Source organism: Mesoplodon densirostris, chromosome 16 (genome assembly GCF_025265405.1).
Source record: "Mesoplodon densirostris isolate mMesDen1 chromosome 16, mMesDen1 primary haplotype, whole genome shotgun sequence".
Classification (NCBI taxonomy): Eukaryota; Metazoa; Chordata; class Mammalia; order Artiodactyla; family Ziphiidae; genus Mesoplodon; species Mesoplodon densirostris.
Window position 1 is genome coordinate 45,895,456 of NC_082676.1, and position 15,409 is coordinate 45,910,864.

General features: G+C 51.1%; 1 protein-coding gene across 2 annotated transcripts in view; it reads left to right on the top strand.

Moving 5' to 3' along the window:
- GSG1L (GSG1 like) overlaps positions 1-15,409 on the top strand; it is a 225,504-nt gene that overhangs the window by 135,044 nt on the left and 75,051 nt on the right. The window contains exon 3 of one of the 2 annotated variants that reach the window (XM_060078770.1): positions 10,247-10,399. The exons of the other annotated variant lie outside the window; for it this stretch is intronic. Coding sequence (XP_059934753.1) covers positions 10,247-10,399 — 153 coding nt within the window. The remainder of the gene's footprint in view (positions 1-10,246; positions 10,400-15,409) is intronic. 2 annotated transcript variants of the gene reach the window in all.

Sequence of the window (15,409 nt, forward strand, 5' to 3'; positions counted from 1 at the left end):
ATATGAACTTCATCCTCTAGAGCAGTGCTGCTCACACTTGAACGTGTGTTCGGGTCAGCTGGGGATCTGGTTAAAATGTAGACCTTGAGTCAGTAGGTCTGCTTTGAGTAGAGAGGCTCTAGAAAAGGACAGTTCTGGAAAAGACGGCGACTGACACAGAAAACAGCCCTGTGCAGGCCCTGTGTTTCCAGAGCAACGCGCTGATGGGCGTTTGAATGGCATTCCATTCCCAGGCGCCCTGTTACCCAACGTTTTTTGCACATCCATGAGAGCAGCCACCTAGGGTCTCCACCATGACCTCCAGTCAAAGCCTAAAAGGTTCCGTCTGACTCACGAAAGGAAGATTCCCAGTGTCGTAACCTCGGGCTACTCACCGGCCCTCTCAGGCCTTCATGGACAGGATGTAGGGCTGGGGTGGACAAGATGACTCTTGGAAATAGCGTTCAGACCCAGGCTCTTGGCTCAGTTAAATCAATCTGGGCATATTTTTAGAGCTGAATGCCTTTCCTCTGAATCTGACTCTTTGAAAATTGGTACCCTCATGTGTGGGGTAGCATGGTATTTGCTAGAACCCCCTATCCCTGAGGAAGTTGGATAACTGAGGCTTTGCTATGTATTTCACTCCCACATGTAAATATCAGGGAGGACCATACAGGGCCTCAAAATGTTGCATCACTGCCGAGTGTCAGGGATAGAAATGACCTTAGACAGCATTGTATGGGGGGCTGTAAACCCAAATGCTCAAGAGTGCTAGGAAGGAACCATGAAGGGGTGAAGGGCGCTGGCTGGGGTCTGGGCTGCCCTGTTTGAGGGGGGCCACCCCAGCTCAGCCTCACAGTCATCATCATATGGGGATGCTGGTCTTTATATTGCTGCATCCACCCATTTTGCAAACAAATCCAGAAATCTGGATTTTTATGTGGTCTCCTATTTTTAAATGTTGATAATGAATTCAGATATTTTTAAAATACTGTGTGGGCCAAACAAGACAATTTTGCGGACTGGCTTCGGCCTGTTGGCAGCTTGTTTGAGAATCCACTTGTTTTACCAGGAGGGAAACTGAGGCCCCTGGAGACACGGGGGGCCTTCCAGAGGTCCCACGGCATCAGGGCTGGAACTCAGGGCTACAGACGTGCGGTGCAGCCACCATCTTCAAGGCAGCCCCTTTCCCCTAAAATCTCAGTCCCAGTGCCTGTGATAAGAGTCACCCCAATCATGCAACATCGAGCAGCCGGGGAAGTGGCAAATCCACCCCTACCCCAATCTGCCCCCAACGTGCTTTGTGACAGGGGCACATCCTAACTCCTCTCTGGGCTAACTTCTCATCTGCAGATGGAGGGCTGGGGGCTCGGTGACCCCCAAAGTCCCTCCCCACGGTTCTTCGAGGCCTCTGGCTTTCTCCTCCCATCCCCTGTGCATCTCTGCCTCTGAGCTTCCAGTATTGACATTTCGCAAACAGCAGCTATCATGGAGCTGTTTCCAGCCTCAGAGGTCCTGGCCCACGCCATTTACATGATTTAACATGCTGGGTTTCAGGGGGCGTGTCACCGAGCCCACAGCCAGTGGCCCCTGCACCACGACTTATTGATTTGACATATGAAACTGATGGATTTGGGGAGGAAAAATGTTTTCTCTTAAAATGCCATTGCATCTTGGGATTTCATATGATTTTACCACAATCCCCCTGTGCACCGCCACCCCCCCCCCACCGCCGCCATAAGAATGTTATTTGTCCAGTGGCTGAGATGCAATTGTTCCAGGCTGCCTACTCCTTGGCTACGTCCCATGGGAATAACAACGATGATAACAATAATAGTAACAGTAACTGACGCTTACTTAACACTTGCTATGTGCCAGGCACTGCCCTTAGCACTTCACTAATCAATTAACTTGCTTTATCCTCACAACAGTCCATAAGTGGGTACTAGATCTATCCCCAATTTATAAGCGAGAAAACAGGGACACTGTGTGATACCACTTGCTCAGTCTCCCAGCTAGTAACTGGCAGAGCTAGTGTCAATCTAGGTGGCCTGGCCCACGTCTGGCTCTTCACCCCTATGCCTCACTGCCTCTTGTAATTATTGTAATTGCTAATAATTATACTAATTAGGAAGTAATATTAATACTTAGCTCTCTTGAATACTTTCCAAGTGTCAGGCTTGTGTGACTTAAAGCTATTGTCTCATTTAACGCTCACAAGTCTATCACGCCCATTTTTCAATTGAGGAAACAGAGGGCAAAAGGTTAAGGCCCCCAGCCAATGTCACACATCCAAGATGGTTCCCACCTATGACTTTCCCCTCAGCCAACGAGCTGGCCCTGGAAAGTGTCTTAGCAAGGGAGGGATTCCTGGGCAAAAGGGAAATGGTTCTTGCAAACCCATCAATTGCATCAGTGGAGGGTCAGAGCTGGCGTCATGAAGATGTTTTTTAAAAAGGCAAAAAGTGCAGCTAACAGGATTAGCTGTCACCCCACAGGCCCCGCACCTGATGAGAAATCATTTCATTTCTTCTGCCCCGGGAGGTCACCAGTTCTCAGCTGCAAATCGAGCCATTAGCAGCAAGTTTCAGAGATTTGAAACAATCATCTCTGTGATTATTGAGCCTTTCCGGGTGTCACCAAGGCTCCCCGCTGGTCCTGCCCAGAGGCTGTCAGCCCACTGTCCTTCCCAGCTTCCTTTATTCACACGTGGGTGCGTTCCATAACGCTAATAGTGGGCATTGATTTTAGACCAGACACTACGATGATTCCCTAATTGTTTCATTGTTCCCATTATACCTTCTCTCCGTTGGCCAGACGCCAACACCTAAGGTCTAGTATTTATTGACTCAATCCCCTCCCCCACACAAGTCGACTCTCTTTTTTCTACATACATTTGAAAGAGGACTTCAGATCAGTGATGCTCATATTTGAATGTGCATCAGCATCACCTGGAGGGCCCACTAAGACACAGATGGGGGACTTCCCTGGTGGTGCAGTGGTTAAGAAACCGCCTGCCAATGCAGGGGACGCGGGTTCGAGCCCTGATCCGGGAAGATCCCACATGCTGCAGAGCAGCTAAGCCTGTGCGCCACAACTACTGAGCCTGTGCTCTAGAGCTCACGAGCCACAACTACTGGGTCCATGTGCCACAACTACTGAAGCCTGCGTGCCTAGAGCCCGTGCTCTGCAACAAGAGAAGCCACCACAATGAGAAGCCCATGCACTGCAACTAGAGAAAGCCCACGCGCAGCAACAAAGACCCAAAGCAGCCAAAAATAAATAAGTAAATAAATTTATTTAAAAAAAAAAAGACACAGATGGGTTCTACTCTCAGAGTTCCTGGATTCAGTAAGGCCCAAGAATTTGCATCACAAGTTCCCAAGTGCTGCTGCTGCTGCTATTCGGGGCCTACTCTGGGACCACTGGCTAAGATCACTCCTCTAATTGGATCCCTTGCCATAAAAAATGATGTGCCAGGGAGGCTGTCTGCGGGAAACAGAATCTCCCAAAAGGTTCAAATGAAGGCACTTGGATGAAAGAACTCCTAACAGAGGCATGGAAAGGGTTAAGAGAATTTGAGGCCCCCAAGGGCTGATGACAGAGGGGAGCTGTTACCAGCCTTGGACAGGAAGGAGAAAAGGGCAAGAACAGTGTTCTGGGGTCTGTAAGAATAGTAGCCGTGACAATGGAGCTGTAGTCATGGGCAAGAGGATGAAGCTGATGCCAGAGAAGTAGACAGAGACAGAGAGGGAGCAGGGCAGAAGCACGCTGACCTCTCTCCTCCCATGTGCCGACTTCCAACTGGTGTCCCCCATTGCTGAGTCAGAGGACCAGGAGCCTGGGGATGCCCTTCTAAGGAATCAGTCCCCTGGGGCCCAGAGTAGGGCAGAGAGGGGTGGAGAGCTGTGGCCTGGGCGGGGAGGGAGAGGATGGGGGTGATGGAGAGTCCCCAGCACAGAGGGCAACTGTCAAAATGTTCTTCAAGTCTGCTTAGGAACTGCTGAAGATCTGAGCCCTCTCATTGTTTCAAACAATTAACAAGTGTTAGGAAAGTGTTAAGGACATATTATCGCCAAGTGGAGACTCTTTTGATTGGGCTGATAAGAATTTTAAACATAATGGAAAAGCGAATAGCGTTTTCACTCTTTGATGCAGACAATTTAATGTTGTGGTTCTTCACACTTAACACCATCTCTCCCCTGGTGGTGGTGTTATTGAGTCCAAGCTTGTACTGCTCATGCATGGCAGGACAACAGAGTTGCTGGGGCAAGGAATAGCGACTTTATTCCAAAAGCCAGCAGACTGAGAAGATGGTGGACTCGTGTCCCAAAGAACCATCTTCCCCAAGCTAGAATTCAAGCTTCTTTTATACTGAAAGGGGAGGGGGTGTGGTTTGTTGATGTAAACTTCTTGGTGCCGGAATCCTTTGTTCTTGCAACTGCCCAGCTAGGTCAGGTCACGATGTTCCTGTAAACCTCCAACAAGACAAATGCTCTTCTCTGTTCTGCAACTTTTTATCTCTATATGAATGGAAAAGTGTTACACCTATAAAGGTCAGAACCTTGAGAATGGGCCATCCTGTATATTTCAGGCTATAGGCGATATTCTTAACTTGTAGCAAAAGCAATAGAGTATAAAGGTTAAAGGAAAAGAAACTAATCCAATATGGAGTCAGATTTGTTCTTCCCTATTACAGTGGGAAACACAGGTATAATTTGTACTTATTCATCAGCTAACATTAGGCATTGGTTGAGGGCTGCTGCTGAGGTGGAGGGCAGGGTGGTGTCAGTCTCCCAGCAGGTGGGGACTAGGCTCTGGTGACCAGGGCAACCCCTGGGGCAGAGAGGTGCTGGCAGGTGGCAGGTGCATTGAAGTGCTGTCGGCAGGGATGGGTGGGACACCCACAGTGTCACTACACCTTCGCAGCCCCTCCCCACCCCTCCCCTTGAGTATTAATGTTCCTGTGGATTCTACTTCTTACCCTTTTCTCTTTTGCTCTAAATGCTTTTTTGGGGCATCCATCTCTTTAACAATCACAGCAAACATTTAGTGAGTGCCCATGTCTTGCCAATGTCCCCACATCCCTGTCTGAGCTCCAGCTGCCTCCTGCACATCCCCACTGGAGGTCCTGCAGCTGCTGCAGACTCTGCACATGTAGGAGTGGCCTCACCACCTTCCGGCCTTAGCATCATCCCATTCTCACTGAGGAACGATGACTGTCTGCTCAGATGCCTGTGCTGGAAACATGGCCCCACTCTGGACTCCTCCGTCTCCTTTGCCATCGCATTCATGGGTCAGCAGTCCACTGAGCCCACCCCTCTGGAGTTATCAAGCTCCCCACTTGTCCTCACCCCCCCCCCCATTATTGCCACGGCCCAGGCCACCACCATCTCTTCATGGAGCGCGGCCCAAACCTCCACCGGGTCTTCCAGCCAGCCCCCTTCCAGAGCAAGCCTCCCTGCATGTCTTTCCCTTGCTAAGCCCTTTAGGACTGCACCTGCCTCTGCAGCATGGGTCAAACCCATCTTTTCCAGCCCGGTTCCCAGTGTTACCAACCAGGGTTCTTGGCCTCCTTAATCAATAGAAATTGATAAGAGGCCAGACAAGAAATTCAGGCAAGGCTTTACCCGGGCCCCTGCTGCAGCAAGAGGGAGCGAAAACAAGCAACAGTTAGTTTCCCTTGCTTGCTGGCTCCCGGAGTGGGGGTGGGGTGGGGGTAGGGGTGAGCTGGTTCCTTATATGGGGTGAAGGTAGGGGCGGGTCCAGGGGTCGGGCCAGAGGCATGGCTTAGGTGGTTTGCCCAGCTCTTTGGTGGTGCTGTGTGCAGGGGCATGCGCAGTACTGTGCTTTTGCTCCTGGCTCTTCAGAAGTGGCAGTTGGGTTTTTTTTTTTTTTTTTTTTTTTTTTTTTTTGCGGTACGCGGGCCTCTCACTGTTGTGGCCTCTCCCGTTGCGGAGCACAGGCTCCGGACGCGCAGGCTCAGCGGCCATGGCTCACGGGACCAGCCACTCCGCGGCATATGGGATCTTCCCGGACCGGGGCACGAACCCGTGTCCCCTGCATCGGCAGGCGGACTCTCAACCACTGCGTCACCAGGGAAGCCCCAGCAGTTGGGGTTTTTGTCTTTTCGTATCTTGTTGTCCATAATCATAATTTGCCCCAACTGCCAATGCGTGCAATTATTTTTAGTCCTTTATAGTTTCTTTGTGTTTCGTTGCTTGAAGAGACTTTGTCCAGGTACGAGCATTGCAGCAAAGGGTCCCAGGTCCTAGGTCCCAGCCTGAGTCACCAGCATCCTCAAGACCCATCTGCTCTTCCCTGCGACCTCCTTCGCCACCACACCTGGTGGCCAGCTGGGCTCAGGATCACTGAGAACCCCCTCCCCCACCATAATCCCACTCTGTGGCCATCTTCTTTCAAGAATTCCGATGCAGGAATTCTTTGGGATGCTGGAGTGCATGTAGATGAGAGCCATCGCCAGGGTACCCAACTCCCCCGATATGACTTCAGAGTGGCCATTCTATCCTGATAGGTTACAACCTCCCTACCCATGATGGTTTCTGGAGTCAGAGAGGCCTGAGTTTGAACCCAGGTTGACTATATCACTCACTATTCAGCTGTGTAGACCAGTGGTTTAATCCCCCTGAACCTCAGTTTGCTCATCTGTAATATGGGTGCTGCATTGCTGCCTTGCAAAGTTGTCAGGAAGATTGGGGGAGATCATGCATGTGAATGCTGGTGTTTGAGGCCAGAGTCCCTAGAAACAGACTCTGGGCTGAGGATCCATGTGCAAGTCATTTATAAAGGAAATGCCCCGGAGGAGAACGGTAAGGGAATTGAGGGGAGCAGAACGGGGAAGGGAGGAAGGCAAGTGAGGGGGTGATGTCAGACCAGGGCCCAGAGAGGGCGGCTTCAGTTTTGGCCCTGAGGGAGCTTTGCAGTGTGGGTCACCACCCAGGGTGGTCTCCACCGGAGCCATGGGGCAGGACTACCCCAGTCGGCCACTGGTTGACAATAGAACAGAGAGGAAAATGTAAGTTTCCAGGCACTTTCTGAATGAATATGGGCAAGATGTAGTCCAGTTTCCCAAAGACAATCCTCCAAAGACAGAAATGCTAAAAAGAGGTGCAAGGACATTGGGTGGAACATTAACATTGTCCAGTATGACTTGGCACGTGGTAAACACCTAATATCCCTTGGCCCTTACTGTGACATTGTTGCTGCTATTAGCATAACCTCAGCAACAATTCCGCTTCTTACTATAGTTATTAATTTCCTTGGCTTAGGTGAGCTGTAACTTGCAGACAGGTGCTCTGAGCCCAGTGGCTAGACAGGGAAATAAATCTGGCAGAAAAAAGAAGCATAACCCCAGCCATTCAGCTGAGATTCCACTGCCTGTTTCTCCATGGTTAACTTAACTCCTGGAGCATCTCAGTCCCCCACGCCCATCCCATCTGAAAGAGCAGAGCTGGGCCCTGCTATGAGGGGTGGTGGGTGGGGTGGAGGCTTGGCCGGGGGCCCACTTGGGCAGGATGAGAGCATCCCCTGGGGGAGCGGGGGCACTGCGGGGGAGTCAGCTGAGTCGGTGAGCCTCACCCTGGTGAGGCTCCACCCACCAGCAGGGCAACAGCAGCTGGAGGTGAAAGCTGCTGGGAGGGAGAGCAGGCCTCCCGGAGGGCAGCCGCACCCCTGCATGGCCCAGCTCACCCTGCACCTCCTGCCTTCCTCCTCGCTGCCCGGTGGGCCTCGGGCCAGCAAAGGGCCTGAGAGGCTGCGAGTGTACGGTGCCAGGGGATGTTTTAACAACATCCAGGCTGCCAAGAGCACATTATTCTCTTACAGAAATCCAAGGGATTGCCCAGGAGATGCGATATTTTTGTAGCAAAAAAAGAAAAAGAAAAGAAATAAGTTCTTCAAAGCTCTGAAAGCCCCGTTGCATTAGGAATGATAGTGGGTGTTTGAGAATCTGGATCCTTCATCAGAGAATAGATAGGGGCTCAGATGTTGCTGTTTGTTTGCTTCCTTCACTGAATGGTGTATATCGGGTGTCCCTAGCGCATTAAGGTGGAAAGAACCACTTGTGCAAAGGCAGAGCGGTAGGGAAGGACAGCTTCCGAGAAAAGAAAAACTGAAGATCCGGACTGTCGGTTGTAAGAGACAGAAGTTCTACCCCAAACCGGCTCAGGCAAAGACAAGGATCTCTTGGTTCATGGGATTGAAAGAACAAATGACTGGCAGCTTTAGGCATGGCTGGATCTGGGGGCTCAACGTCACAGGACACGGTCTTCCTCCATCTCTTGGTGCCGCCTTCCTTGGCCTTGGCTCTGCCCTCAGGGAGGCCCTTGCTACTTGATGCAGTCACTTCCATCGTTCCATCTTCCCAGCCTCAAACCCAGTGGAAAAAAGGAATTTTCTTTCCCAATAGTTTCAGCAAAAGTCCTGTGCCTGACTCACTGAACTGATTTGGGTCATGTGTCCATCTCCGGCTGGCCAGGCCTGGTCCATCCATAGTCCCTTCTCAAAACCTATGGTTAGGGCTTCCCTGGTGGCACAGTGGTTGAGAGTCCACCTGCCGATGCAGGGGACACAGGTTCGTGCCCCGGTCCAGGAAGATCCCACGTGCCGTGGAGCGGCTAGGCCCGTGAGCCATGGCTGCTGAGCCTGCGCATCCGGAGCCTGTGCTCCGCAACGGGAGAGGCCACAACAGTGAGAGGCTCGCATACCGCAAAAAAAAAAAAACACCTATGGTTAGTGTGGCTTGGAAGGTAAGTCACATGATGTGCTCCATCTCTTACTCGCCACCCTTTTTCTCAGAAATCGTGTCTGCTCCCACAGTGTCCTGTCTCCCTCTTGACTGTCTCTAGCCTTGACCTCACTCAAGGACCCCTTGGCTCCATTTTCAGTCCCCACCGTGTTCCTCCCATCCAACAATGGTAATGATGCACGTGAACTGAGCTCTTACTATATGCTAAGCACAAGCTCATTACGTTGCTGTGTGAATCCTCGCAGCACCACAATGCTATGAGATAGGAGTTATTATTATTCCCATTTTATAGGTTAAGAAACTGAGGCATAGAGAGGTTCATTCCTGAACCAATGACTAGAGTCAGAAGGACACGGAGTTCTGATTGGCCAGATACGAGTCATGGAGCCAGGGTGTGAATCTGATGCAACTAAACCGCACAGACTGAGAGAGGAAAGGGGTTCTTCAAATAAAAAGTATGTAGGAAGAAGGAAGAATAATGTAGGATGGGAGAAATAGAAGATGCCCCCTAAATTAGGTGGCAAATGATGGTAACCCAATTTGGACCAATTTGGGGGAAGAGGGAGCTGTGCTATCTTAGGGAATAAAAAGAAGGTTTGGGTAGCCAAAACACTGGCAGGATGGGGTGCAGCTGGCCTTCAGGAACAGCTGGAACCAGTCGCTCATACTGGCAGAGTGCCTGGGCTCCCATCTGGGCCTCTCTTCCTGTCTACGTCAGTGGGTTCCAAGCACAGATTCCTAGAGAAGGGCCTTGACTGGCCAATTCTAGGTCACGTGATCACATTGGATCAATTAGCTGTGCCCAGTGGGGTGGGACCACAGCAGAAGATGGCAGCTCCCAAGAGAATCACAAGGTTGGTTGAAGCTGTGGGAATAGCAGTGGTGGTTTCTAGAAAAAAGTGGAGTAGGGAACAGGGTAAATAAAAATGTAGGTGTACCTTGAGGGCAAGCATGATGTGTGTAAGAGTTGGGATGCTTATAGCTTCAGGTAACAGAGAACATCATACTGGCCAGCTTAGCCACAGGGAAGCCCTCAGGGCTGATGGTTGCGTGGCCCAGTGAGGTCATCTTTCCACTGCTCTGCTCAGCAACCAGTGTCAGCTTCATTCTAAGGCAGGTGCTCTCTGGGCCATGAGATGGCTCCCAGTGGCAGTCATGTAACAGATGAGAAGAGAAAGAGAGCCTCCCATCCAGCCACAGGTTGGAAGTTCCTCCCTCCAGTCTGAATGGACCCGCTTACTGGTCACATGCCTCCCTGGACCAGTAACTGTCATCCTGAGAGCGCCACGCTCCGACTGACTTAGGCTGGGGTTCCTGAGCCAGTCCTGGTGAGGAGGATGGCTGGCCAGGATCGCCTTACCTAATCAGGACCCACCCTGGAACCGAGGTCTTCTCTAAACCGACTTGATCCCCCAACCCAAGGGCGTGGGGTGGAACGAACCCAGGGAGGGTCCGCCCTGTGCGCCCCCGTCTCACGACCCCCCTCCCTCCTCCGTGCAGGGGTCCTGTGGCTGTCGGTCGTCTCCGAGGTGCTCTACATCCTCCTGCTGGTGGTTGGTTTCAGCCTCATGTGTCTCGAGCTCTTCCACTCCAGCAATGTCATCGACGGGCTCAAGCTCAATGCCTTTGCGGCCGTCTTCACGGTGCTCTCAGGTAAGGCAGAGGGCCTCGGGCAGTGGGGCAAGAACACACCGGAACCAACCCTGTGCCCAGAGCAGAGAGGAATGCGGGAGCTGGAGCCACCCTCGGGCTAAGTCCTGATTGGTCCCCCTAGGTGACCATGGGCCAATCACTTCTCTTCTCTGAACCTCAGCGTTACAGTTTGTAAAGTAGGATTTGTCTGCTCCCCTATTCTCTGATTCAGCATGTGTTTACTGAGTGTCTCGTGTGCCAGGTCATGTGTTTAATAAGTATGGGGTTATAGTAATGAATGGAAACAGACAGTTCCAGTGCTTCATGGAGCTTAACACATGTGGGAGAGAGAGATGGGTTTGCTGGAGATGTATTCAGGAGGTGAACGCCCCATGGCGAGTGATGGATTGGATTTGTGGCACGAGGGAAAGGGAGGTGGTCGTGAAAATGGGCGGACGGTGGCGTCTTTCACAGGGATATGGAAGGGGAGCCTGCTGGGTGTGGTGGGCACATCACTCATCTGCTTTATCTTATTTGCCCTTGAGACCTCCATGGGGAGATGGCCAGCAGGAAGCTTGACGAACAAACACATCTGGAATCTCAATGGTGAGGATGGGGTGAGCAGAGACTGTGGACAAAGGCCAAGGACTTTGAGGGTTTTAGGAAAAATTGGATGGTCAGCGGCGGCAGCATGACTCAGGGAGGTGGAGACAGAAGGCTCCAAGCAAAGGTCATTGGATTAGGTGACCAGGTGCCCCGAATAGCGTCAGCAGACCCGGCTCATAAGGGATTAAGCCAGGAGTTTGCCAGAAGGCAGTCAAAGGAGCCAGTAAACCATAACTTCAGGAAGCCTGACGGAGCAGTGGCTTGGCTGTGTACGACATCTGTTCCTAAAAAGCCAAATGTAAACTGAATTTCTATAAATCTAATCTTATTCTTCATGCGCTGGAAGAACTCTCTATTTAATGAAACTGAAACGATGAGCCTTTTGGTAAGGGAAATAATCGCCCCCTAATTGAGGTATGTGTATATAACAGAAGGATCTCTGAAAGAATAGAAAGCGGAATTCAAGAAATTATAGCATGCTGCATAGATCAAAACACACGCATTGTCATTCCCAGGATGTGGGAAATCTAACCAGAATAGTAAAGGGAAGAAAAGAAAAACAGAGTGATCCTCACAGCACAGTGTCGATGTTGGCCGCCCTCCCCTTCCCCCGTGACCCTGTTTTCGGCTATTCCAGATCGAGAGATGGGTTATTCTTTGTTTGCTGTTATTACGTGTGTTCATTATGCCTGAAATCAGTTTTTTTTTTTCCATATTGTATTCATTTACTTAACCAACACTCACTGAAGGCCTCCTGGGCTCTGGGGTCCGTACTAGGTTTGGGGGAGTCGAAGAAAAAATGACTCAGTCCCGGCCTCCTGAAGTTTGCCATCTTGTAGCGACACAGACTCATCAAACCCTTGTAACATGGCCAGTTGACCTTCATGAACTGGGTGTGGTGAGTCCTGCAAGGGGGCACCTACGTTTGCCCAGGGGGTGCCAATGGGTGGGGTGGGACCTGAGGAAGCAATCATTTGAGCTGAGACTTGGAAAAAAACTTTAAGAGTTTGCCTTGATGGACAACTCGGGGAGGGCATTTTGGGTGGAAGGAACAGCACAGGAAAAAGCTTAGTGAGGTGGCATATTCTGGAAACTTCACGTAGTTCAAAATAATGGGAACGTGAAAAGGCAGGCGAGTAGGAGTGTTGAGAGATGAGGCTGGAGAGCCGGGTAGGGGTCTTGTGCTTTGCCATGGTCTGTAGGTTTTATCATGCAGGCAACAGGGAGCCATCGAAGAATCCAGAGCAAAGGGTGATACGGTCAGGTTTGCATTTGGGGACGAGGGTTCAGGGTGCAGCACGGGAGGAGTGGAGCCAGAATGGAGGTGAGGAGGCCGGCCAGGAGGTGAGAAAGGGTGAGGCCCCAACCCCATGCAGTGGCTGTGGGGATAGGAGATGCAGGCACAGTGCCTGCAGACTGACCAGGAGAGGTGGGCGGGAATGAATGGGTTGGAAAAACCGAGACTCTAGGTCAAAGGTTCCTAGTGTGGAGTCCACAGAATTCAGAGAGTCCATGAACCTGGATGGGGGAGAAGTTACATCTTTATTTCTCTAACTCGTAACTGACATTTAGAATATCTTTCAAATAGGAACGGAGGCAACGCATCACAGTCGTGGGTGGCGCCTGTGACATAGTCACCAATAGGAACCACGTTTTTCATATGCACATATCTTAAAATGCACTCCTTCAAAAGGGCAATACTTCTGAGAGCTTCCGCTGAATCTTATCTAACATGCTAATGAAGAAGCACATATATTACTATGCAACACATTTATTTGAATATTTTTCTAATTGCATTTCAGTGTAACTGGTTTCTTCTACAATCCTTTTATTTTATTTTATGGAGCTGAAAACATTATTCTGGGGAGGGGCCCCTAGGTCCAGATGGCCAGACCCCTGATCTGGGCTGGCATTTGGCCAGGATGGGATGGTACCATCAAGATGGGGAAGGTGGGGAAAGAGCAACTCGGGGAGACGATGGGTCCCTTTTGAACACGTTGGGTGTGAGGTGCTGCGGGGTGTCCAGGCTCCTTTCCTTGTCAGTGGTTTCATCTCTCCTTTTCTTTCTCTCTACCAAGCATCACATAATCCCCTCCAGGGCTTCCCTGGTGGCGCAGTGGTTGAGGGTCCGCCTGCCGATGCAGGGAACATGGGTTCGTGCCCCGGTCTGGGAGGATCCCACATGCCGCGGAGCGGCTGGGCCCGTGAGCCATGGCCGCTGAGCCTGCGCGTCCGGAGCCTGTGCTGCACAACGGGAGAGGCCACAACAGTGAGAGGCCCGCGTACAGCACAAAAAAAAAAAAAAAAAAAAGAATCCCCTCCATTATCCCAAGCATCCAGCCCCCCCCTCAATCTGCTTACTCCTGTCACAAAACAAAAGCTGGTGGCCAGCCCAAGGCAGCTGCCTCTGGTTCTTCAAGCCTCTCTCGTGGGGAAGCGGATAGGGAGCTCTTCCCCCTACCTCAAAGGGCTTATCAAAGTTTTCACCCCTCAAAAAACCCTAGTTTCCTTCTAGCGGGGAGTCCCACTGCTAAAGAAAATAAGATCATCTCCGTAATTTCAGGAAGATACACGATGCACGGCTCAGGGAGGTTAACTGACTTGCCCAAGGTCACACAGCTGGTCAGTTTTGGAGCTGGGATTAAACCCGGCTCCTGCTGGCTTCAAAGCTCTGCTCTTTTCTCAGGATGTACTGCAGGAGTGACCGGGCGGGCAGGGAGGGAGAAGACTTTTAAGTCCTCAGAAAACAGTAACTGGGAAGGATGTAGCAGCCAGATGATGTGATAAGCAAGTGGTGGAGAGAAAGGATTCTGTATTCATGCCTGGGAGAAAATAAACCCGGGAGAAACATGAGACCAGGAGAGAGCCAAGCCCCCGACTTGCCTGGCCTGGAGGAACCAGGAAGCTGGCCTTTCAGGAGCCCCTTGAGAACAAGGCAGCTGGTGGGGGGGGAGTTGGGGGGGAGGGTGTTTGGGGAGGGTGAGAAGCTTGGAGGAGGTGGGTGGGCTTCTGGTTTGTTGCTGTGGGAGGGGAAGGAGTGGGCAAGCAGGGTGGGGGAGAGCCCATCCACCGAGTCCATGTGGGGAGAGGGTTGGGCTCTGATGCTGCCAGGGCTGTGATGCTGCCGGACCAGCTCACACCGAGGGGTCCTCAGCCCAAGGTCAACGCCTTCTAGGTAGAGGAGAAAGCAGAGGCAGGGCAGCCCCTACGGGAGCCAATTATTATAATTAATTATTATAATGAGCCAGTGGGTTAGGATTAATCGTAATTGCCAACACGGACTGAGATGCCATGCTGCACCAGCACTGGGCTGAGCCTGCTGCATGTGTTAATATCTTTATTCCTCAGTGTCCTTGTGGGAGGAACATTACGTCCATTCCACAGATGGGAAAACTGACTTGCCGGCAGTCACGTAGCTAGCCAGTGGTTGAGCCCAGAGCCTGCCACACAGAGTGCTTTGAGCAGGGCCTGGCCCCCAGGACTTCAGGTTGTCACCGCTGTTATTATTATTATTATTCCTAGTTGTCCCTGAATAAACTGAAGGGCAGATCAGGGCCCCAGGGACCAGCCCTGTCACAGTGAGGCTGGGGTGAGGGATTTGGACTCTACAGCCAAGGGAGAAGCGGTGGTGGGGCAGGGCCAACAGAGCTATGTTCCCAATTCTGGCAGGAGGGTGGTTGTACAGATTGTTGGCCTGCTGGTCCAGAGCCTAGAGCTCCCAGTGCTTCTCGGGACCCACAAAGGGCTTTAATTTTGACTGCTTTTAAAATCAGAAGAAAAAAATAGAATAATAATGAAGGCATAAGAATGAATCTAGGCTGGACTAGTATTTTTTATACCACTGCCATCATAAAATGTAATTTTTAATATTTCTTTTATGGAGGAACGGGCCCATGAAGTCAGAAGTGCCTGGGGCCCTTGAAAGTCATAATGTGGCCCTGCACTGGGCCACGGCTTTTCTCCATCTCTCAGGCCTGAGCAAGACTAATTCCAGATGGGGGTGTGGCTCCAGCTGCCAGTGTCCCCCCGCCCACCCAGTCCTGTGACTTTAGCAGAGGTGCTGGAGAAGATGGGGTTCCCTGTGTCGCTGTCTCTTCCCCCAGCAGCCAGGGTCTTGTATCTTGGAGGGGATGTGAAAGCAGGCTGGAAGATGTCTGTTCTTCCCCAGTTTCTCTGAAAAATGAGGCTGATCTACTTAGGAAGAAAAGAAAGTCATTTGGAGAACTCCTGGACGGTCAGGCTAACACAGGTGGGCTTTTAGTAAAAACTGCACTGGAATGAAGAAGAGCACGTCTGTTTCCAGGAAAAAATCAGACCTCATGGAGAAGTCAGCCAGAGTCTATTTTGTTAAGTATCGAGAAAAGGAAATTTTGCGATAAAACAAAACATGACCAAGGATGAGGTAGCTCTTTGAATCTGGGAAAA